The sequence below is a fragment of the Anser anser genome (genome assembly GCF_964211835.1).
Source record: "Anser anser genome assembly, chromosome: 14".
Taxonomy (NCBI): Eukaryota; Metazoa; Chordata; class Aves; order Anseriformes; family Anatidae; genus Anser; species Anser anser.
Window position 1 is genome coordinate 6,312,616 of NC_139735.1, and position 22,965 is coordinate 6,335,580.

General features: G+C 59.9%; 2 protein-coding genes across 3 annotated transcripts in view; one reads left to right on the plus strand and one right to left on the minus strand.

Moving 5' to 3' along the window:
• The first annotated feature begins 321 nt into the window (after positions 1-321).
• Positions 322-19,472, plus strand: LOC310881477 (proton-coupled amino acid transporter 1-like). Of its 2 annotated transcripts, none has more exons than XM_083798877.1 (11): positions 322-480; positions 3,540-3,687; positions 4,169-4,259; positions 4,571-4,659; positions 4,869-4,964; positions 5,559-5,643; positions 6,685-6,903; positions 7,110-7,208; positions 8,536-8,702; positions 13,014-13,183; positions 17,271-19,472. In XM_083798877.1, the coding sequence occupies exons 2-11, from the start codon at positions 3,545-3,547 to the stop codon at positions 17,534-17,536; spliced, it is 1,425 nt and encodes a 474-aa protein (XP_083655003.1). In that variant the 5' UTR covers positions 322-480; positions 3,540-3,544; the 3' UTR covers positions 17,537-19,472. The 2 variants fall into 2 exon arrangements, with proteins under 2 accessions (XP_083655003.1, XP_083655004.1); XM_083798878.1 differs by having other exon boundaries at positions 359-488.
• FAT2 (FAT atypical cadherin 2) overlaps positions 18,667-22,965 on the minus strand; it is a 57,685-nt gene continuing 53,386 nt past the window's right edge. Inside the window, exons 23-24 of the mRNA XM_083798876.1 lie at positions 22,044-22,636; positions 18,667-21,225 (exon numbers count right to left, since the gene is read on the minus strand). Of these exons, the coding sequence (XP_083655002.1) occupies positions 20,687-21,225; positions 22,044-22,636 (1,132 nt within the window). The 3' untranslated portion in view covers positions 18,667-20,686. The remainder of the gene's footprint in view (positions 21,226-22,043; positions 22,637-22,965) is intronic.

Here is a 22,965-nt window from a genome sequence, read left to right on the forward strand (position 1 = left end):
CCCCGCTGCAGGTGCCGCCGCGGATCGCTGTGCCCGCAGCACCACTAACCCCCCCCCCCCCCCCGCCGGGCGGGTGCCGGGCCCTTAATAAACGTTTGTACGAGGACGCGGAGCCGCAGCCTGGTGGCGCTGGGGGGGGCTCGGGGCGGGCCGGGAGCTGCTGCCCCCGCCGGGCTGCGATCGGCGCTGCGGGGCCGCCGCCACCGCCCGGCCCCGGCTCCCGCAGCGTTTTCCCGCGTTTTCGCCGCCAGGGCGCGCCACCGCGCCAGGCCACGCCCACCGCCACGCCCACTTCACCGCCCTCGGCCACGCCCACCTGCCCGCACCTCGTGGCCACGCCCCTCGCCTTCGCTGCCCTCCGTGCGCAGGCGCGGCGGCAGGCCGGCCGGGCGGCGCGGTCAGCTGAGCGGGGTGTCACGTGACTGCGCGGCCCAGCGAGCGCGCCCGGCCGGGGCCGCTGCGGCGGGGGGCGGCGGCGAGGTGCGGGGGTACGGGGGTGTATGGGGTGTATGGGGTATAGGGGGTGTATGGGGTGTATGGGGTATAGGGGGTGTATGGGGTATAGGGGGTGTATGGGGTATAGGGGGTGTATGGGGTATAGGGGGTGTAATGGGGTGTATGGGGTATAGGGGGTGTATGGGGTATAGGGGGTGTGGGGCACACGAGGTATGTAGGATATATGGGGTACAGGCGGTACATGGGGTATATGAGGTGTATGGGATGTGAGGTATATGGGGTATGGGGTACATGGGGTATATGAGGTATATGGGGTGGGGGGTATATGGAGTGTGGGGTGTATGGGATATATGGGGTATATGGGGTATAGGGGGTACACGGGGTATATGAGGTATGTGGGGTGTGGGGTGTATGGGATATATGGGGTATATGGGGTACATGGGGTATATGAGGTATATGGGGTGTGGCGTATATGGGATATATGGGGTACATGGGGTATATGGGGTGTGTAGGGTACATGGGGTGTGTGGGGTGTGGGGGGGCACCCTGCGGGGGCAGCTCTAGGGGACGGGCGTGCTGGCAGCCTGTGGGGTGCTTGGGGGTGCAGTGCGGGGGCTGTATGGGGTGCATGGGGTGGGTGGGGTGCATGGGATGGGGTGCGGTGCACAGGGTGCGCGAAGTGCGTGGGGTGCATGGGTTGCGATGCACGGGGTGTATGGGGTGCGTGGAGTGCATAGGCAGTGTGGGGTGCAGTGTGGGGGGTGTATGGGCTGTATGGGGTGCAGTGTGTGGGGTGTGTGCGGTGCGGTGCGTGGGGCACGTTCAGAAGGGCATCGTGGCGGTGGCAGCGCTCCGTTGAGTCCCACCGCGATGGGCTGCAGGCAGCAGCGTGCTAAAATCCATGGCTGGGACGCGCCGAGGTCCTGTTTCGTCCCATTTAGCGAAGCCTTTTCCCGGCAGCTGCGTGTCCTGCCTGGGGGACGGGGGGCTGGCAGCGCCCCTGCCTCTGCTTCGTGAGCCGCAGCAGGGCTGCTCGTGTGCGGGGGGGGGAACGCACGCGTGAAGGTGGCTGGGGATTCGGGGTCGGGGTGGCGCCCAGCTCCGGGCTCCGCTCCCCGTAGCGGTGCGGGCCCCGCATGCTGGCTTCGGCTGCCTCGGTGCCCGGCAGCAGCCCTGGCTGCTCGGCGGAGCCTCCGGTGTCCCTGCCCTGCCCCGATGACGAATGGCTTCTGCAGCTCGCCTTGTGTAAACTACCGCCGCGGCTCTCCCAGCTCCCTGCCTGCCCGCTGGCTTCGCGCATGGCTCAGCCGGCTCCGGGCACGGTTACGTGGCCGGGCTGTGAGCGGCGAGGCTGGGCGGGGGCGATTTCTGTGCTGCCCTCAGCCTGGGAGCGCGGCTGGCCCGGCTCTGCAGGCTGCTCTCGCGCCACGCTGCCGTAGCTGCAGGAGGCGAAGCGGCGACGCTGCAGCCCGTTGAACCTCTCCGGAGCAGCGTGGCCGGCTGGGATGCGGAACAGACGCGGGGGCTGCGTTGAGTAAACGCCCCGGGTCCCAGCTCCCCCACTGTCAGGGCTGCCTGCGGCTCCGGACCTCTTCCCCTGGCTCAGGGCCGGGTGCTCGCGTGACCCGGGGGTGCGTGCGGAGCCGCCCCGCAGGAAGCGGAGCCCGGCTGCGGCGCCTCTGCCGCTTCCGCTCGGGGGTGGGACGGGGCAGGCAGGGCTCGTCCCGTCTGGGGACCCTGCGGTGGCCCTGGTGGCGCCCAGCGGGAGCCCTGCGGAGGCACCGAGCCGGCGGGCTGCGGGGCAGGAGGCTGGCCCTGCTGCGGCACGTGCTCGCCCGTCGCTGTCACCTTTCCCCTGGGGACAAGCGGTGCCTGCGCATCCCCGGAGCATCCTCCTGAGCTCGGGCAGGGGCTGCAGCGGAGCGGCCACCGGAGGGGAAGGAAGAAGAAAAATCCTGCACGCGGTGGCAGAAACGGAGGCAGGAGGGAGGTCGGGAGGCCTCGGCAATGCTGGGCTGGGTGTGGGAGGTGGCAGGGAGCGGTGGCTCTGTGGGGACCGTGCTCGGTGTCTGCGTCTGGTGAGCTGGAGCAGCAGCCAGCAGCTGTAGGGTTATTTCTTTTATGAGATTTTTGTCTTTCCCTGCCTTAAGGATGAGGTGGAGACTGTGCTCAGGTCCCTCCTGCAGCCCCGTCCTCCTCCCCTGCTGCTGCTCCCGTGGGTTATTGCGGGTGGGAGCGGAGCCGGGTGCGTGGCGCGGTTCCCCGGTGGCGCTCGGTTTCCTTGCGGGCATTTGCGCAAACGCGGGAGGAGGTTTCAGCCGAAAGCGGGTGCTGCCCTGGGGCTCCCGCTGTCCTCTCCGAGCTCTGGGAGCTCGCCGCTGGCTTTGCCCTTCCCTCGGACGATCGCTGGTGTCTTAAGAGGAAGCGAGTGCTGGGTTTGGAGCGGGCTGTGCAAGGTCAGCAGGAGCTCCTTGGGGTGCGTGCAGGAGTTAAAGCAGCCCCTGGCTCGTCAGCTGAAGCCGAGGGGCAGGAGCTCTGTTTGTGGGGCTCGCAGGACTTTGTTCGTGGGGCTTGCAGGACTTTGTGGGGCCTGCAGGAGCTGGGTTTGGGCTGGAGTGAGCGCGCTGGGCTGCACTGGGCAGCCCCTTGGTCCCGTGGGTGCGTCCATGGCTCCGAAAGCTTTGGGGTGAGCGGTGTGCTGTCTGCATGTGGGCTGTGCCCCAGCCTGGTGGAGCACAATCAAATTTTTGACTTGTAACTATCAAAAAATCTAAAAAAGCATGTTAGGAAACTTTTCTTTTCCTGGTGAGAGCAAGGGACGCCCACGCGGGTGTGCCCGAAACGGGGACACCAGCCTGGAGGAAGAGCCGGGGGGGGGGGCAACGTGCCCTGGGTCCTTGACCTCGGGGCACGTTGGCTGGCTGATTGCTGGGGCGGGCAGGCTGCCCTATAAAAGCCCTGCGGGAGCGCTGCCTCCGGCAGTAGCAGCCCGTCCCTCCCTGCCATGGCTGATGCTAAGGAGCCCGGGCCGGGGGCGATGGAGCTGGGCTCCCCTCCTGCCCCTGACGCGGCTCCGTCCCCAGGGACCATGTCCACGCGGCGCCTGCGCAGCGAGGACTACAACGACTACAGCTCCACGGACGTCACGCCGGAGGGGAGCCCGCCCGGGGGCATCAACGGCTTCGCGCACCCCGAGTCCTACCAGCGCTTCGGGGAGACCAACGGCACCACGTGAGTGACTCCTCCTGCCCTCCTGGGCTTCGTCCCGCACCCGGGGGTGGAGGGGAACAACCGGTGGTGGCTCCGTGCTGCTGTGCCGGAGGGTGGCGGTGGGGCCGTGGTTTGGTGGATTTGGGGGATCCCTCGGGGGCTGTCCGGACTGAGCAGGCAGCTGCCCGGCGTGGTTTGGCTCCCCGGTGATGCTGGGCTCGCTGCCTGTGGGATTTCACGTGCTGGGTTTTGCCTGGAAGCCGGTTTTGCAGAAGTCCACCCAAAAGCTGTTTGTAAACTAAAAGACTGCAGTCTTCACCTCCAGTCCTTCCCAGCTCCTTCCGTTCCAGCTGGGTTTGGTGGATAGGGTCTGGGCCTTGTGCACGTTTGCCCCAGCTTCATGGAGCAGCGTTTGGCCCCCAGACAGGCCCGAGGGCTGTGTCTGTGCGCTCTGGGTGCGTGCTTCTGCCCCAGCGTGATCTTGCCGTCTCCCGTCCCTCAGGTGGTACCAGACCCTGATCCACCTCCTGAAGGGGAACATCGGCACGGGGCTGCTGGGGCTGCCTCTGGCTCTGAAGAATGCCGGCATCCTGGTAAGGCAGCTCGCAGCCTGTGCGGCCTCTGTGCCCTCTTGATGTGATGCCCGTGGGCCCCGGGTGCGCAGCACGCCCGTAACGAGCCCCTCGGCCATCAGTCCGGTCCTGTGCTGTGGGGCCACGGAGTTTTTCCCTCTGCAAGGCTTCCCCTGGTGGCTCTGGCCGTGTCGAGATCAGGGGGTGCTTTGGTTCCTCCTGCCTGGGTTTCGCCTGGGCTCGGGTACCAGGTGCCGTCTGCGCGTAAACCCCACCCTGCAGCTCTGCCTTCGGCCGTCAGAGTGCAGCCTTCCCCCTCTCTTCCCCCGCAGCTGGGTCCTCTGAGCCTGCTGGTGATGGGCATCGTGGCCGTGCACTGCATGAGCATCCTGGTGAAATGCGCCCATCACTTCTGCTACAGGTAAGGAACAGCTCCTGCGGCTCTCCCAGCCCTCCCACCACCCCCTGTCAGTTTTCTGAAGCTTCCTGGTGGCAAGTTGCCCATGACAAAGCCTCAGCCGGGCACCTTCTGGGGCTTTATTCACCAACTATTTCCCCGTTAATGCCACTGTTTGCCGTGGGAGCCAGCAGATGGGGCTGATGCCTCTCCTCTCTCTCCGTGCCGGGCAGATTCCAGAAGCAGTTTGTGGATTACGGAGGAGCCGTGATGTACGGGCTGGAGTCCACCCCTAGCGCCTGGCTGCGGACACACGCCGTCTGGGGAAGGTACCTGACCCCCCCGGCGGGGCGCTCGGCTGCTGGGGTGCAGGAGCCGCCTGGTCCCAGGGCTGTGCTGGCAGACCGGGGCCAGGGATGCAAAACGGTATTTGGCTCACCAAATGGTGTTCGGTCACCTGCCCCCAGTGCTCGGTGTCCCCCCCCCGGAAGGTAACGCTGGGGATATTTGATTTAGCGCTGTCCCCAGTCAGGTGAGTCCCAAGGGATGTGTCCTTGCTCCAGTGTGGTACTGGTGGGCTGGGAGAAGCGGCTGCAGCGTGACGAAGGGGTAAATAACGCCCACAGCGCGGCTGCCTCACCTCGGTAGTCACCGAAGGGACCTTCCGGCACTGGGGAGCATCTTCCTGGGGCTGGTCCTGACCCCGCTGAGGGGCTGGGAGGGGGGACTGGAGAGCCTGAGGCCTGCGAGGTTAGAGGGAGATAGAATTCTCTTCTTCCAGTCATCAAGGACAAGTGACCTGCACGTCTCGGCCTCCGGGGAAAGGAGCATCACTGCCATGTTCGAGGCGAGCCCCCAGGCAGGCCACATGCGCTCCTATTTCCAGGTTACATCTCTAACAAGTGGTCTTTTCTCTTTGCCAGGCGTGTGGTGGGGCTTTTCCTGATCCTCACTCAGCTGGGTTTCTGCTGCGTGTACTTCGTCTTCCTGGCGGACAACCTGAGGCAGGTGAGGCTTGCTCCTGCTCTGTGAGCAGGTGGGGAGAGGCCCCCCCAACTTGGCTGGGTGGCGTGGAGGAGCCTGGGCTGCGCCTAACTCCCGTGTCCCAGCCCTGCCCTTCACAAAAGGTCTGGTTTCTGGGGCTGCAACTGCTCAGGAAGGTACGAGTCCTGTGTCCGGGTGTTTTGGAGGGCACCGTCTGCCTGAGGGTCCTCGTTTGCTCCCCGTGAAGAGGTGTCGGAGCTGCCTGTGTTGGCCAGGAGAAGCTGAGGCTTGTTCCTGGGGAGGGAAGGCAGAAATGGGGTGAAAGAGGAGGAATTGTGCCTTTGGTGTCGTGCCCAGCTCGGCTAATTGGTTTATTGATACCCTGTGAGCGAGCAGTGTGTGATGGCCACCGGGACCTGGCGTGAACCTCTCCACTCCCTCGCTCGGTCCTGTTTGCATTCCAGTTTTTTGCCTCATCCCACGGCTCTGGAGGTTAATTACATGGTGTAGCGAAGAGTTTCCTTCTGCCGGGCGTCGAGAGGAAAATAAACAGAAACCCTCAGCCTGCCTGGCTGCCGGGCTGTAAGAAGCTGGCAGCAGCTCCGTGCCTTGCGGATGCTGCTGAGCACCGTTCCCCCTGCTTGCTCCAATTCTGCTCTTGCAGTAGCGGTCTGGTCCCTACCACCGTGGCAGTGCCTGTTGTTACCCCTTCTCTGTTGGTTGCTTTGGGTTCAGTTTTTGATTTTTTTTCGGGTGGAGAGAGGGGAATGTTGCTCGTTTCTGTCTGTGGCGGGGAGTAGTGCGTTAGGCAGGGAGCGAGGGTGCAGGTGGTAGCTTAGGCACGGTGCCTCCGTGCTGGGCAGAGCTTTGGTTTGGAAAACTGCTTTGGAGCAACAGGGATCTGCTTCAAAACCACCCGAAGACCTGCATTGCTTTGATTCGAATCGATTAGCTGCCTCTGAAAACGAGCTGGGGCGGTCATCCCAGCCACCTGGGGTGGGCTGCCGAGATCCGCGGCTGTCAGACCACGATGGGGTTCCCGGAGCATCCCTCTGCCCCCCCCAGGTCGTGTCCGCTGCCAACGGCACCACCACCGACTGCCACTCGAACCGGACGGTGGCCCTGACCCCCACCATGGACTCCCGGCTCTACATGCTCTCCCTGCTGCCTTTTGTGGTGCTGCTGTCGTTCATCCAGAACCTCAAGGTGCTGTCCATCTTCTCCATGCTGGCCAACGTGGCCATGCTGGTCAGCCTCGTGGTCATCTACCAGTACATCGTCAGGGTACGTGCGCTGTCGCTGCGGCTCCCTGTGGTTTACGGGGTGGTGGGGTTGTGGTGGTGTGTGCTGAGGGTGGAGCGGGGCTGTGTGACGCTGGTCCCGTGGGCATGGCGGTTGCCCTCTGCTCCGTGGGGCCACGACGGGGAGCTGTGGGAACGGGCTGCGTCCTCCCTGCCTCTCAGCTCGGCGTGGGCTTTTTTTTTTTCCAGGACATTCCCGATCCCAGCGACCTGCCCCTGGTAGCAGCCTGGAAGACCTACCCTCTGTTTTTTGGCACGGCCATCTTTGCTTTTGAAGGCATCGGGGTGGTAAGTCTCGGCGTGTGGCAGCGGGGCTGCCTGCACGGGAGGCTCAGCCTGCGCTCGGGCTTGCTGCGGGGCCCTCTCCGCGTTGCAGCTGTATTTGCAGCTGAGCTTCCCTGACAGCAGCCCAGGCTCTGGATGATGCCGTTCGCTCCAGGCTATCTCCGGGAGCTCCTGGCTCAGCCTTTGTTGCTTCCACCTGAGGCTGGAGGAGCACAAGCTCTGAACCTCAGGAGGTTGCTGCTTTGCAGGGGGCTGTGCCTGGCACTAGGCTGGGCTCTCCTGGGAGCTTCACTTAGCTCTGCTGGCTGACCCGTGCAGCAGGAGGCATCCTGGCTCTCGTTCCAGGCTGAATCCCGAAGCGGGGGGCCGAAAGGCATGGCACGGTAAAATGTTATCCGCTCCTCCCCACCGTGCTGGGAGGCAGCGTGACTTCCCTTCGGCAGCCACACGGCACGAGCCTGCCGCGGAGCTGGATTTACCTGTGCCTCCCGTACGAGGTGCTGGAAATAGAGCAGCTGCGGAGAAGGCCGGGTGGGTGGAAGGCTTAATGGCTCGCTAAGATGCTGTGGGTTGTTTCCGGGAGCTCCCTTCAAAGGAGGAAAAAAAATGTTTTCATCTCTTAATGTAAGCTGGCTATGTAAACACGGGGCTGGAGCGTGCCAAATCCATTCCAGGAGGAGTATTTACAGAATGCTCTGCCCAGGACAGAGATCTCTTGCTGGCAGTGAGGCGCACGCTCTTTTTTCCTTGCACAGCTTGGAGGTGGGGAAGCAAATAAAAGCTGTTCTGGTCTTGCCACTGTCTCTCCTTGAAATCACCACCACCCAAGGACAGCTATAAAAATGTTTGTTGAAATTCTTGAAGCAAGTACTGGTAAAGATGGGGCATTGTCCCTGCTCCTTTTTTCTCCTCTGTTTTTTTTTTTTTTATTGTCCTACCTGTTTGAAACCTGTCTGTACAAACTTTCAGGGAGAGGAAAAAGTGTCTCAGCCTTTCCAGTGTCTGCTGGGGAAAATAAGATAAGGGATCAGGACAGGCCCATCCCAGTGGGCATGGCCGTGCCGCTTTGGGGTGCGGGGTGAGCAGCATCGCCCTGAGGTGCTGGGCTCCCATGGGCACAGCCCCTGGCGAGGCACACGGTCCCCTTGCTGGGGACTCACCATGCCAAGCCCAGAAGTCTCGAATTTGAGCAGAGGGTCACGTCTCCAGTGCAGCAGGTTTCCAGCTGGGGTCTCCAGGCTCGGTGCGGAGGTGCCGTGCTCAGCCGTGGGGCTGGGGGTGCAGAGGAATGGGGGAAAATTGCTGCTCCATCCTCCTCCTCCTCCCCCAGGTGCTGCCTCTGGAAAACAAGATGAAGAACCCCCGGCAGTTCCCGCTGATACTCTACGTGGGGATGACGATTGTCACCGTCCTGTACATCAGCCTGAGCGTGCTGGGGTACCTGCGCTTCGGGGCGAGCATCCAGGCCAGCATCACGCTCAACCTGCCCAACTGCTGGTGAGTCCCCGCGGGGGGCCGGGGGGCCGGGGAGCAGCCGTCCCGGCTGGGGATGGCACCCCTTGGGTCCCCTCATCTGGGGGAGCTGGGGAGGGCCAAAACTGGCCGGAGAATCTAGTCGAGACGTTGAATACAGCCCTTGGGTGGCTGTACCAGGTGACCCGTGAAGAGCACCAAACCACTTCTCTTCCCCAAATGAAGCACGTGGGAAAACTAAACCCAAAGCTGGGAGCTCCCGGTGTGGGTGAGACGCGGTGGTTTTGCCCATGGGCTGTGTTTCCCTGTTTGCAGCCCCGGAGCTCCAACTCCCACTCCAAGCTCTGCAGCCAAGCACCTCACAGCTCATCACGAGCTGGGGCTTTGTACGTGGATGCTGTGGCCGTGAGGGTGTCCCTTCCCTTAGGGGCCGAATTCTGCAGCTCCTCCAACCTGCCTGTCCTGCAAAGCCTCTCGTATGGCTCTGGCAGCTCACACCAGCGCCAGCCACCGAGATGAGTTAGGAAATGGGGGGGTAAAGATGTGGGACTTGTGGGAACTGCAGACAAGTGTCAGGGCAAACTCCTTTGCCTCACCTTCTCTGGTTCCTCGTGTTGGCTTTCACCTCCCTCGGCCGCTAATGCCCCCGGGGGTAGGTGGTGCTCGGTGCAGCAGCTCCGTATCCATCCTGGAGGAGAAATGCCAGCAGCTTCTCTTGCCTTTGTGACGAGAAGCGTAGAGGCTCTTTGGCATGCAGATGTTGGGAATAAAGGCCTTTCCCAGCTTGCTCCGCTTGGGAATATTTGAGAAGGTCTTGCAAAACCCCACCTCTGTTATTTCCCACCACACGCTGCCCTGGGGCCTCTGCCCGGCAGGCAGGGAGGAGGCTGCAGAGAAGCTCGTGTCCTCCGTGTGCCGCAGAGGTGCCGCTTGCCCAAAAGCATCTCTGTGTGTTGGTGCGGAGCTGGGGCTGAGGTTTGGTCTGGACGCCACGAGGCTTCTTGGAAAGCTGTCCTGTGGCAAAATGATTTCTCGGGGTGCTACCAGGCTGGTTAGGGTGGCTGTGAAGTTTAAAAGTTTAAAAGTTTGAAAAGTTTCTCTTTGAAGTCTTCACTGGCTTTAAATCCAGCAAGAGACCGAAGTGAGAATTTAAGCAGAAGTGCCTGTCCCCTTCCCCAGCCCTGCCCTCTGTTCGGTCAGCAGCTGCTCGGTGCTGTGCTCTGTGACCTGCTGCCTCCTCCCCACAGCCCGGGCAGATTTGGGCAGGACTCAGATTTTTGAGTCACTGCTGGATTTCCACATCCTGGCCTTCTAATGCTGCACAGGCGTGGGTCTGGGGCGAGCAAGATCCTGTATCAAATGCGTGTTTCTAGGAGTATCTTTCTGTCAAAGTGGTTTTCTTGGGGGGAGGCACGTAGGGAGAGCAGAAGAAGGGAAGCGGGGCACAGGGAAGCCCTGGAACATGGCAGGGCTGCCCCTGGGGAAGGAGTGCTGCGGTCTGTTGTGACTCAGAGCATGAAACACTTCAGTCATCGTGCCTGTTTCTTCCTGGCAAAACTGATGGAGGCTGTAAACACTGAACTTGGAAATGCGTTATCTGTCTTGTTAAAATAAGGGCTGGGAAACTCAGGCTAAAGCCTTGAACGCTGTTTTCCCCTGCATGCCTTGCCCCACGGGTGATGGGTGAAGGCCTGCTCTTGACATGGGTGTTCTGCCAGTTCTGCTTTGCCAGCGGGTTTTCTCCCCAGTAAAAAGGCGCCGGGCTGCAGCAGCTGGTCAGAAGGGCTGGGGGTGAGAAATCACGGGGCTTGCCTGCAGTGTGGGAGACAGGGCAGGGATCGTGGAGGAGATGCTGCAGCCTCGCTCCCCTGTAGCCGCCGCCTGGAGGTCTCTAGGAGCACGTTTGCTGAGCCTGTTGGCAGTCGTTGAGGTAGGGGATGACTAAGGACTTTTCCAGCCTCGTTTCTCTACGACCGCAGCTTCCTCGAGCGAGGAGTGTGTCGGTTCCCGGTGCCCAGGTCTAACCACAGCCTCCCTGAAACACTGTGCTGCTCTGCAGAAATCCTTCCTCGCAGCCTAGCAAGGTTGCCTCACCCCACCATCTGAAAAGGGAAGAAGCCCTGCAGCGAGGGGGGAGATGCTCGGTTGCGTACGGCCGGTTGGAGGTGTGTAATGACAGAGCTTACTGTCAGAGGAGGGTTTCCCATTTCTTGCTGAAATACCTCAGGGCACAGCTTGTCAGGGTGACCTGGTGTGGCTGTCCTGGGCAAGCAGGTGGCTCTCCAGGTGGAGAAGCAGTGCCTCTCCAGACCACACTTGCACCTGAGTTTTCCGTGGGTCAAGGCTAACCCTAGAGCTCTCCCTCTTCTTGGTATTTAAGCTGCCCTTTGAGCTCTGTGTCCTGGCTCCTGACCTGTGCAGGATCAGGACCCAGCCTTACTTGGTGCCTTTTTTTAATAACATCTCTTAAAAACGGATTGCCTTAGAGCACTTTATTGCTTTACAACGTTCACTTCTTGAGAACGCAGCTATGGGATGTGCAGAGCGTGGGATGCATGGCTCAAGGCTACCGTGCACTCAAGTCGTGCGTGGTGCATGCTTGGCCGAGTGGGTGCACTCTGCACTCTTCTGATAGCTTCACTTTGTTTGCCTATAGGATCGCAGGATAATTTGGTTTGTGGAGGGTATCGTGAGGTCAATGGGTCCAACCACCTACTCAAAGCACAGCCAACGTAAATTTTGAACGTCAGTAGGGATGGAGAGTCCGCACCTCCCTGGGGCCATGTTCTGGTGCTGAGCCACCCCGTTGGGCTGCAGCTCTGTCCTGCTGCCTCTGGTACCTCTGCTGTGCAGCTCAGAAGAGCCTGGCTTTGCCTTCTCCGTGCTCTCCCATTAGGTAGCTGAAGCCAGTAATAATATCCTCCTTAACCTTCTCTTCGTGATGAACGAACTCAGGTCTCACAGCCTCTCCTTACACATCGTGTGCTCCAGCTCTAGCTACCTCAGTAGCCTCCCCTCAGCTTGCTCTGGTAGCTTCATGTCTGCCTTGTCCTAGGGGACTGGACACAGTGCTCCAGCTGCAGCTTTACAAGCCCCGATTCCTGCTTGGTCAGCATGTCTTTGACTCGGGGAACAGGTAGGGCTGTAGGTGATGTAACCAGATATCGCTCCTCTTTTACAGAGCCTTGTTCTGGCTGCCGGGAAGCTCAGGGCAGAGACGGGAGGGAGGTGGCTCTTTGGCTCTCCTGCAGCCACGCTTGCCCCCTGCTGCATTATGCAGCATTATGAAAACAGCTGCTCCGTAGTTCTATGGAGGAGGTTGAGCTGCAGGTGGAAGTGGTGATGTGTGCATTGCATTTGCTTTGTAAGCCCAGACTTATGCTGGCAGTGTAGTCCTCCCTCTCTACTCAGCAGTAACTGAAATCAGTGAAATATTCATGACTGGAGCTGATAAGCCTCTCAGAAGGTGTTCTTTATCTCCCGTCTTAAGGCAGAGAATAAATTCCCCCTGGCTGTAAACAGGGAAAAGAGCTTTTTCCCTTTCTTCAGCTCAGAAGCAGGATTTCGCTAGTGAAGTTCAAGGGGACCATCGCCTCTGGGGATGGGTGATAGAAGGAACTTCATTCTGGGTCACCGACCGAGAGTCGGGGTTGCAGTCTGCAGGCAGTATCAGTGCTATCTGCCATGTCTCCGGTGAGGACTGTTTCCTAACACTTGAGTATCTGTGTTAGGAAATGCTTGTCCATGCCTGGCAATCAGGAAGAAGGCCACCCTGTGGCACTGCAGACCTTGCAGTGTCATTTTGGTCAAGTGGGGAGGGCAGCACGGAGCCTGTATCTCTCCGTTAAGTGGTGACATACCTGGAAGATGTGTTACGTGGTGTGGTCAATGGCAGTGCTGCACACAGGAGCATCTACAAAAGTAGACGGGTGCCTTGACGTGTCAAGGGGCAAGTTAGGCTCCTATCCCGTGGACAGAGACATATCGGCCATCCCCGTGCCTTTTTTTATTTTTCGAAGTGGCCCTTCACATCTGTGCCCAGGAGGTTTCTCAAGGGGAAGTAACGCTTGAGGCTGCTGGCCTGCTGTTTCCTTACGCAAAGCCAGGGCTGAAACCTCTAATTAGGTATGGGCTTGGAGGTTCTGATATCTCTGGCACAAGAAGTGTCTCCGTGAAATGAATGCATCACCCTTAATTTGTTGGGAGGGTGTTTAGAGGAAGAGACAGCTAGGACACAACTCTTTGGCAGAGTGCTCCTGCTCTGCTTTTTCCTGTTGATGCCACGGGGGTTGGAACAAGAGCGAATCTCACCGGTCCCCTCCTTCTCGTTTGCAGGTTATACCAAGCTGTCAAGCTGCTCTTCTCCTTTGGGATTTTCTTCACGTACGCCGTGCAGTTCTACGTGCCCGCCGAGATCATCATCCCTCCCCTCGTCGCCCGGGTGTCAGAGCGCTGGGGCTGGGTGGTCAACCTACTCCTCAGGGTGGCCCTGGTTAGCGTGACCTGTGAGTAGAAAGCAACCTGTCTGAGAGCCTTTGTCCCTCTGCGTGGGAGCGGTCTTCTCTGCGGAGGGGTGGAGAATGTCCAAATTAATTTAGAGGAGCTATACAGTCCCATCAAGCTTTATATGACACGTCCCAGCAGCTGGTCCGGTGTGTGGGCAGCCCAGACCGGAGCCTGCTGGACCTTTGGAAGGGTGTGGAGCTGGCAGGAGACTTACCAAGCCCCACGTGCTGGCTGAACCAGCACGGCTTGGAAGTGCCTTCTGCTCCTCTAGCTTTGAGTTGAGATCTTGGAAGGCTTTTCCTGGTGTTCTGGCCAGATCTAGAGATGTCAGTCCTTCTGGGGTGCCTCTTTGAATCTTCTAGCTTCTTTGCGGACTGTAGGCTTCTCCCTGCAGAATGATGCACAGCTTTCGGGGCAGTGCCAGTGCACAGTCTGACATTGCTTGTTGATCTGCCACAGTCGTGGGAGGGCAGTGTTTGGACCTGGCTGGTTTGGGAACCCTGGAGATGGCTTTTAAGATCTGTAAGTTTTCAGAGTCGTTTCAGCCTCCTGGCTGTAATCTGCCCCGATTCTGAGTCTGCAGCGCTGAGGTGCAGCCCAATGCTTGCTGCAGAAGACATTGTGTGCAGCTGCCCCTATGCTTTTAAAGTTCAGCTGAATACATGGTTTTAGCAGGTTGGGAAGGAGGTTTGACCTATCTGTCTTCTTAAGGGAGAAAATATGAGCTGGGAACGATAGGTGTGTGGAAACTTAAGGGGCACTAGGTCACTGAAGTACAGGATTATCTGATTTTTGGCTGGCTTTGATTCCTGCAGGCTAAATGCTTGCTGTTCTCAGCACAGCTGAGATGCTTGACTGAGCTTCCAGGCGTCATCCACCAAAAAAAGAGCATTTCTGTACAGCGTGATGCTGCTGATGCACCGGAGTTGAGCACCAGAGACCTGGCCCCGCGTTCCAGTGGCTCCGGTTTGGGCTTGAGCGGAGCGTGGTGCTAACTGGGGGGTGGGGGAGCTGCCTGAGAGCAGGGTGCTGCTGCTTTCTGAGATCTTAGTCATAGAATATCCCAAGTTGGAAGGGACCCACAAGGATCACCGAGTCCAACTCCTAGCTCCGCACAGGACCACCCCAAAATCAGACCGTGTGTCTGAGAGTGGTGTTCAAACACTCCTTGAACGCCGGCAGGCTCAGGGCTGTGACCACGTCCCTGGGGAGCCTGTCCCAGTGCCTGACCACCCTCTGGGTGCAGAACCTTTCCCTCACACCCAGCCTGACCCTCCCCTGTCCCAGCTCCATGCCGTTCCCTCGGGTCCTGTCGCTGTCCCCAGAGAGCAGAGCTCAGCGCCTGCCCCTCCGCTGCCCTCGTGAGGGAGCTGCAGGCCGCCATGAGGCCTCCCCTCGGCCTGCTCTGCTCGGGGCTGAGCAAACCAAGAAATTTCAGTGCCTCCTCACACATCTTCCCCTCCAGACCCTTCTCCATCTTTGTAGCCCTCCTTTGGATGCTCTCTAATAGCTTTCTGTCCTTTTTATACTGTGGTGCCCAAAGCAGCACGCAGTGCTGGAGGTGAGGCTGCAGCAGGCCGAGCAGGGCGGGACAACCCCTTCCCTCGACCCACCCGCAGGGCCCTGCCTGATGCACCCAGGGTACAGCTGGCCCTTTGGGCTGCCAGGGCACACTGCTGACTCGTATCCAACTTGCCATCAACCAAAACCCCCAGATTCTCCAGCCTCTTGTCCCCCAGTCTCCGTACAGCCAGGGTTGCCCCAGGCCGAGCCATTCTGGTGGCGGCCGGAGCTGGGTTGGGGCACAGAAAGCAGCAGGGCTGTGCTGGGCGAGGGGCAGGCGCCTCCCCCGGTCCCTTAATTGCTCAAAGCTCGTTTTGAGAAGAGCCACCTTTGATCTTTTTGCCTTTCATTTCCTCAAGAAAGGGAGGAGGAAAACCTCTTCATGTCCAGCTGGAGAGCAAGAGCGCGGGCTATTTATTCTGCCATCTCTTCCCCTTGCATGGGAAGAGCTGGAGCCAGCACAAAGTGGGGCCAAAGTGCCTGCAGCGAGCGTTTGATCTCGTGTACTATCCCTCCAGCGTGGTGAGGGATGAAATCCCGCTGTGCTCCAGCTCCCCAGCGCTGGTGGTCGAGCTCGGGGCTGCCTGCGGGCGTTGGGGTGTGCCTGGCCAGGGGAGCGGAGGGTTCGGCGGGTTTAGGCAACAGCAGCAGTAGTGCCCCCCCCATTTGGGGTGGGGAGGCAGCTGGGCGTTGGTAGAGGGATGCTGGTTGCTTTGTACCTCCTCCCCTTATCTTTCCTCATAAGAAATCGCTGTGGCTGTTGGCGAGGATAAAAGCAATTAGGGGGGCTGCATAAATATTCATCATGTGAGCGTGTGGCCGCAGAACAAGCCCGCATCATGGCTTTTGGCTTCCAAAGAGAGGATGCAATTTGGTGTATGGGTGTCTTTCAAGCTTCAACTTCAAAACCAGCACACTTAAAAACCCTTTGAATTAATATCTGTGGAAAGCGTGACCGTTGCCCCTGGAGGCTGAGGGCTGCAGCTGGTACTTCAGCTCTGCCTGTTGTGGAGGTGCATTAATCGTGTTTGCTTTGAGCCCAGAGAGCGGGGTGGGGTGGGCTGAGGATGCTGTTAGCGGCCGGCTGCTGGAGCAGGGATGTTCCTGGTGGCAGGGACCCTCCTGTCCTGCGTCCCCTTGGAGCTCTGTCCATCCAGCTCACCCCTGAATTCACTCCGCTTGGGGCAGCTCAGAAGGGCCCAACGCAGTGCGACCACAAATCCACTATCTAGGCTCTTGGAGAGCATTTTGGGGCAAGCCCGAAAGGTTCGAAATGCCCAGCAGAGGGCATTGCCCAGACATTCCCTTATTTCTGCCTCAGGTCTTGGTGGTGCTGGCATCGAGCTGTTGTGTGCGGAAGCACTGCTGTGCCTGGCACAGGGCTGGAGGAGCTGGGTTTCCCTGGAGCTGGGTGCGCTGGTGGGAGCTGCCACTTGCCTGCTGACCCCCCTGAAAATGCAGCATGCCCCAGTGATTCTGTTAGAGACCTGCTGGCTGCTTTGGTTCCATGTCTGGGGTGTGAGGAGCCCTGATACAACCCATCTCCCCTGCGGCTGTAGCTGCCACAGGTCTAGGGTCTCCTTAATCTGAGCAATAAATCAACCTATGTCTCTTTGTCATTCTGATTAAGTGCTGAAGCCTGCTTTTCTTGCAAAGGATGCTCTTCTGTCATGCAAAGCTCTAGCTGCCTTTTCCTGAGGACTTGGTTTGACCAGAAAGCAGTAGCAATGCACTCAAGTACAGAGCTTGCCCGCAGGCATTGCTCCCAGCTGCAGAGTGGGACCTTGCCCACCCTTTATTTTATATGCTCTACCCAAAGCCTGCTGCTGCGGTACCCGGGTGCTCTGCCAAGTCCTTTTGCACTTTTCCCAGTGAGGCAGGCTGCAAATGCCGTTGGTGGCTCAGGGTTTTGTGGGCCATGGCACCAGGAGGAGCCTGGAGCTGCTGTGGTGGTGGTGGTGGTTGGAAGGAGAAGGCACCGTCCCCATTCCTCCACCTGCCCTGAGCACGAGGAGAGGGAGCACGAACGTGCGGGGGTTTGCAGCCACTAATTGGAAGCTGGAAGAAGTCTCCCAGGGGGATTTTCCTTGGCTGCAGTTTTTACGGGACAAATGTTGCCCCTCCAGGCTGTGCTGTAGGTGCTCCGGGGGTGGAGAGGTTCTAAACGCTTGCAAACCACACGGATTTATTCAGGGGTGGTGGGATGCGGCTTTTTCCTGCCGCCTTCTGCTTTAGTGGGTTTTCTGAGGCTTTACAGCTCCCCAGGTGCGAGGCAGAGACCTGGGAGGTGCGGGGGAGCGAGTGCTGGCTCTCCTGATGGGGCTGGAGATTCTTCTGCAAGCAGCATCCGTTTGCTGGGGTATCTCTTCAAAGTTCAGTGTGTGAGAAGGGCAGAGGTATCATGCGGGTAACAGCATCCCTGCAACGGCTTTGCTTGCTTTGATTGGGGTAAAAGGGGGGTGGTTTGGAGCCGGCCGTGCTCCCTTCACACCTCGCTAACCTTCCTGTCCGCTGCTTCCCCAGGCGTGCTGGCCATCCTCATCCCGCGCCTGGACCTCGTCATCTCGCTGGTGGGCTCCGTCAGCAGCAGCGCCCTGGCTCTCATCTTCCCCCCGCTGCTGGAGATCGCCACGTACTACGTGGAGGGCATGCACCCCCTGGTCATCGCCAAGGACGTGGCCATCAGCCTCATCGGCTTCGTGGGCTTCGTGGTGGGGACGTACGAGGCGCTGGTGGAGCTGGCTACGCCCGCCACCGTTATCAATGCCACCAGCGTCTTGGTGCAGTGACGGTCCCCCTGGCCCCTCTGAGTGCTCTGCTGGGGCACGAGGGCCAGGTGCTGCTGGGGATGCTCTCCCTTCTCTCCTGCAAATCCCGGTGGGTTTGGGACGGGGCTGTCTGGCTGGGGAGGAGGGATCTGGCCCTGGCTGGGGCAGTGCCTGCCTCGGGGGCAGGTGACACAGCAAAGCAAGCCCCCCCGGCACTCCTGTAAATAGGCATTTTGGGAGGGGGAGGAATCCTGGGCATGTAGATTTTATTTTTATTTTTTTAAATCCCAACCTTTCCGTATTTCCCCCATCCTTTCAGTCAGGGTGGGGAACAGGGACTGCTCTTCTCCGTGCCAGTTTTCTTTTTCTCCCTTCTCCCACCCCTCAGCACTTTATTTTGTGGCAACAAAGAGACCTCAGCTCAGGTTGGAGAGCGTGGAGCTGCCTACTTGCCCCGGCCCCGTGGGGATGGAGAGCAGCGTCTGAGGTGTGGAGCATCCCAGGGCCAGTGTGGGAGCCCCCAGCTCTCCCACGATGGCACCCCTGGGTGCGAGCATCGCCGGTGGGCGCAGGCTCCTGCTGTGCCCCCTCTCTGTTTCCAGCCCTCTCTGGCACCGAACGGAGAGGGCTGGCGTGGAAGGGTTTTGTTCTGTTTCCTAGCGCACATGTCCCACGCACGGTTTTTCGGAAGCATTAGGATTTCAGGTGTGCGGAGCCCTCTCTGCACTGCCAAGCTCTGCCAGGGGGCCGTGGTGTCCCTGGGGCTCCGCGTGCTGCCCGCGCCGCAGAAACCCAGCGCCTTGTTTACAGTGCCCGAGCTGGCCCCGGTGCGCTCCGGCTGCGTCCGCAGTCCCTCGCTGAATGTCAAATCCCAAAAAAAAAGAAAAACAGCGTGGGTTTTTCCCCCCTCTTCCCTCCTGGTCCTACTCCCTCCCTGGTGGCATCCTCTGCTGCAGCTCCTGTGCCCTGGAGGAGGCGGCTCGCTGGTGCTTCTCCCTCTGCTCCTCTTGCTGCTTGCGTTGTGGCCGGTGCCCGGGCTGCACCTGGCTCTGTCCTGCCACGCTGCTGCTTTCCTTCCTCTCGGGGGGCCCAGCCTCTTCTCTGGAGTGTTTCCTGGCCTTTCTGCTGCTTTTTATTTTTTATTTTTTGTGGGGGGTGGGGTGCAGATGAGAGCAAATGCATTCTCCATTGGATGTCTCTTCCTAGTGGTGCGAGGTGATGTTGGCTGAGCTGTCCCTCTGGGGTCCCTTGTCTGGGCTCGACTCCTCCCTGCCGACAGCATCTCCCAGAGGCTGGGAGCCTTCAGCACCGTGTCCCCTGCAACCACCTCCCCCGGGGCTTACTTCTGGCATTTGAGCTGCTTCCAGGAGGGGGAGGCTGTGCAGAGCAGCGCCTGTGCAGCTTGTAGGAGCTCCAGGGCACCCCGCGGGTGGGAAAAGTGCAATATCCGTGTCCTTTGCTGTGTAGTGACCCCGGCTCTGCCTCTTCCCGGGCTGGTACCAGCGCTGGTGCTGTGCAGGGAGGGTTGGGCAGGGCTCGGCCATGAGGCTCGTGCACCTGGGTTGGGTTTGGGTGTGGAAATGTCACCCTCCCTGGCAGGGGACATCTGCTACGTGCCCCCAGGGCGCTGGGGGTACTTCTGCAGCATTAACCGTTCGGTGATTTTTTTTTTTTTGGTGTTTTATTGGGCTGAGGCACAGTGGGGGCGTGAGCAGGGGTGGTGGGACAGCGGGAGGACCTGGCAGGGGCCAGGTGGACACAAAAACTTGACACTTGTGTGTTGTAGGCTGCTCTGTAACCGGGGGAATCGTGTAAATATGGAAGTGATTCACGTACGTGTCGCGTGCCTATGGATATTGTCAGTGTGGGTGGCTGCCCAGTGGAGGAACTGGTGCGGCACCTGAATCATGTATCTCACTTTAATCAATAAATTGGATTTATTTTTTACGTGAAAAAAGCGATGGGAGGGGGTTTCTCTCGCCTGTGCAGGCGAGCAGGAGGTGTGGGAGGATGCGAGGGGACTCTCATCTGGGCTGCACGGGGTAGGTTTTTTGGGATGGAGCTTTTGGGATCCCTTTCTCTCTGCAAATACCACCCAAGCACAAGGCTGAGGGTGCCGGAGTGCAAAACAAGCTGGGATATCCTAGTTATAAGGGAATCAGAGTAACCATATGAACTCATCATAGTAAAAAAAAAAAAATCTTTTAATACTTTCCAAAAAAATCAATGAAACAAAAATTACATCAAACAACCAACCGAAGAAAACCTTTCACAAGAAACAACACATTCCCGAGCACAGGGACGTAGGGCAAGCCCTTGGTCAGTGCCCGTCCCGCGTTGGGGACGCCGCGGGTGCAGTTCATGGCACAGGGGCTGGCCCTGCAGTCTTTTGGGGCCACACCAGCCCCAGGGGTGGCAGGGCTGGGTACTGCTGCAGCCAGCTGGGGCCCGCCAGAGCTGCGGGGATCTCTGCGCCTGCAGCCTCAGGGCAGGCTCCCTGGTTCCCAGCACATCCCAGCTGGGAAGGGTCCGCTGGCTGCTCTTGGTCCGCTCCCTGTGCCGTGTGCCTTGTTGCTTGTTTTTTTTTTTTTTTTTTTTTTTTCCCCTGTAGAAATGGACGTTTTTTTTCTTGGACTTCTTTTTGCCAAGTGAGGACGTGCTGGCGGGCCTGGGTGCACCCCCTCATCTCCCAGCCAGCCTCGGGCTCGTGGGGAGCAGACGCAGAAGAGGGTTTGCACCAACCGAACCATTCCACCGGGCAAACCATGGCCCTGACGCGAGTCCTCGGCACCAGAACTGGCTGCAGGGTGCCGCCTGGGGCTGGGCAGTGCTAGTCCTTCTATGCCTTCTCCTCCAGGGCTGCTGCGGTGCCTGCTGTGCTGCTCTCTGGGACCAGGCAGCCCAGGCTGGAAGGAGATGCACGGCGGCGTCGGGGGAATGCTCCGTGGCAAGGAGGCCGGTTAGTCACCGGCATCCCGCAAGCACCTTCCGTGTCCCGGTGATGGCCGGAGCATTTCCCCTCTGTCCACAGCAGGAACAAAAAGATCCAGCCAAATCCCAACCCTAGCATGGGGGGAGATGCTGCAAACTGGGGCGAGGGGGAACACCAGCCTCCCTCGGGGTGGCAGGGGACACGTGCTTCCCTTCTCATCTCGAGGATGAGTCCCTCCGTTAGAACATCACCTCCTCGCAGCTGCCGTAGTCGCTCTCCACCATGTCGGAGCCCTCGTAGTTGGGGGGCGGCAGGGGCTGGGCGCGGAGGCCGGGCTGGTGGTGGCCCACCACCTCGCAGTCCGCGTAGGACGGCTGCGCCACGCTCAGCCGCATGCTCACCCGCTTGTAGCCGGGCTCGGGCTGGTACGGGACCCCTTCGCCCTGCACCAGCTGGGCCGGGTAGTAGCTGATGGCCGTGTACTCGTTCTGGCACTGGGAGGCTCCCATCTCCACGGGGCCCAGCGGCAAGAAGTCCTCCAGGTTCTGGTTGCTGTAGCGGGGAGGGATGGGGGCCCGCTTGTTGCTCTGGTCCAGCGGGAAGGGGAAGCCCCCGTACAGAGCCACCGGCTCTGCGTCGGCCGGCGGAGGGGGCGGCGGGGGGAGAGGAGGGTGGGAGGAGGAGGGGGGGGGGCCTTGGATGATCTCGTAGTGGGAATACTCCTGGACGTCCGAGGAGAGGTACCGGGGTGGCCAGTAGGTTGTTTCTGCTGGGTAGACTGGAACAGAACAGAGCTGTGTTAGCTGCGGTGCGTGCCCCGGGTTGGGGTTTTTCCCTCTCCTGCCCTCCCGCTGCGTGAGCCTGAGCCTGCAGGAGATGTGGCAGGGGGAGAGAGGAGCCGTGGGGACTGGGGAGCTGCAGTGTCTGCCTCGGGAGAAGACGGGATTTCAGGGCACCCTTACCTGTGCTGGGGCAGTGCTCCCACCAGGCTTCTGCCACCCCCCGCTCTAGCACCCAAGTGACACACTTCAGCATGCCACACGGATGCAAGAAGCCTGCACAACGAAGGGATGGTGCAGAGCAAGTGATCCACTGGATCTCTCATTCCCTGTACTTCGCTCTTTTGAGCTCTCTTCTGGCAGCTGTCCTGGCTGCTGAGCTCCTGGGCAGGGACAGAGCAGGGACCCGGCTGCTTGGAGCCGCGTTTCCCTCTGGTCGTAATCCCTCTGGCTGTGGGCATTGGTGCGAATGGCTCCACTAAAACTCACGCTGACTTTTAGGATCTTAACTCTTCCCCACTGGCTTCATTATCCCCTTTTATAGAGACTTCTGACCCTGGGCATGTAGGAATCCAGGGCATGCATTAATGGATTCCCTGCCGCTTGCGTAGGGTACTGAGCAAATTAAAGCTGAAAACTGGGGTGTAGAGGTGACATCTGGGGAAGAGAAGAGCCAGTGAAGGGGCTTGGGCAGCATTCACCCACATTTTACTTTGCTCTGCCCGACACCGTTGCTCTCCCGTGTTTGCAAACCTGTGATGCATTTCACAGGGGTAAAGGGGCCTTGCGAGAGCAAGCCAAAGCTGCGGCTACTGACCCATCTCCTCCCTGGCCCAGGTGCACTTGACGAAGGACTCGTTGTCGGAGTTGGAGGGGGGCGCGGCGGGGGGCAGGTTGGGCGCCACGCTGCACACGATGGTGCCCCGGTGCTTGGGGGCGTTGGCCGAGTTGAAGGTGACGAACTCGGGGGTGCCGCTGGCTTTGCGCTGCTCCGGAGTGGCCCGGTCCAGGTTGTTGTGCGCCGTGTCGCTGAGGATGTTGAGCTCGATGGGCGGCACGGCTTGGGTGCCCACGCCCACGCTCTTGGAGAACTCGCTCTTGGAGAGCAGGTCGGGGTCCTCCCGGGCCACCGGCTTGTGTGCCTTGGCGCGGTGGCGGTAGCGCTTGCGGATGAGCACGAAGGCCACGGCCAGGATGGCCACCCCCAGCACGCCGGCCACGATCTCGGCGATCTCCTCCGGGCCCACCGCCCACTGCGTGGGCACGATGGCGGGGGTGATGATGGGCTGCGTGCAGTAGTCCCCCTGGTAATCCGAGGGGCAGATGCAGTGGATGGAGCCCTGGGCGCTCACGCAGCGCCCCGCGTTGCGGCACGGGTTGTCTTGGCACTCCTCGGCCAGCTTCTCGCACCTGGGAAGGGATGGGGACAACATCAGCCTGGGGAAGCGGCTGAAGCTGCACCGTCCTGTTCAGAGCTCTGGCTTACACCACCTGGGGTGCTCCCTCTGGGCCTCTGCCTCCCTTGCCAGCCTCTGTGCTACCTGCCTCTCCTGGCAGAGGACGGGGATCCTTGCATTTACAGTTTTCAGAAGGAGGCTGAAAGTTTTGCAGGTTGGTCGTTTTTTGGCATTTTATGGAGCATATGCAGAGCTGAGACTGAATTTTCTGTCCTGCTTTACACCGTAGAACCTAAACGTTCCCCTTTCTCACTCCTCTGCAGGACAGGGACTTTGCCTTCC

Bases quoted from the DNA above. Each gene is read 5' to 3' on its own strand.
- LOC310881477 (XM_083798877.1), top strand. From the start codon at position 3,545: ATGTCCACGCGGCGCCTGCGCAGCGAGGACTACAACGACTACAGCTCC. The intron at 4,660-4,868 runs GTAAGGAACAGC...CGTGCCGGGCAG, and splicing joins GCCCATCACTTCTGCTACAG to ATTCCAGAAGCAGTTTGTGG. The intron at 5,644-6,684 runs GTGAGGCTTGCT...TGCCCCCCCCAG, and splicing joins TGGCGGACAACCTGAGGCAG to GTCGTGTCCGCTGCCAACGG.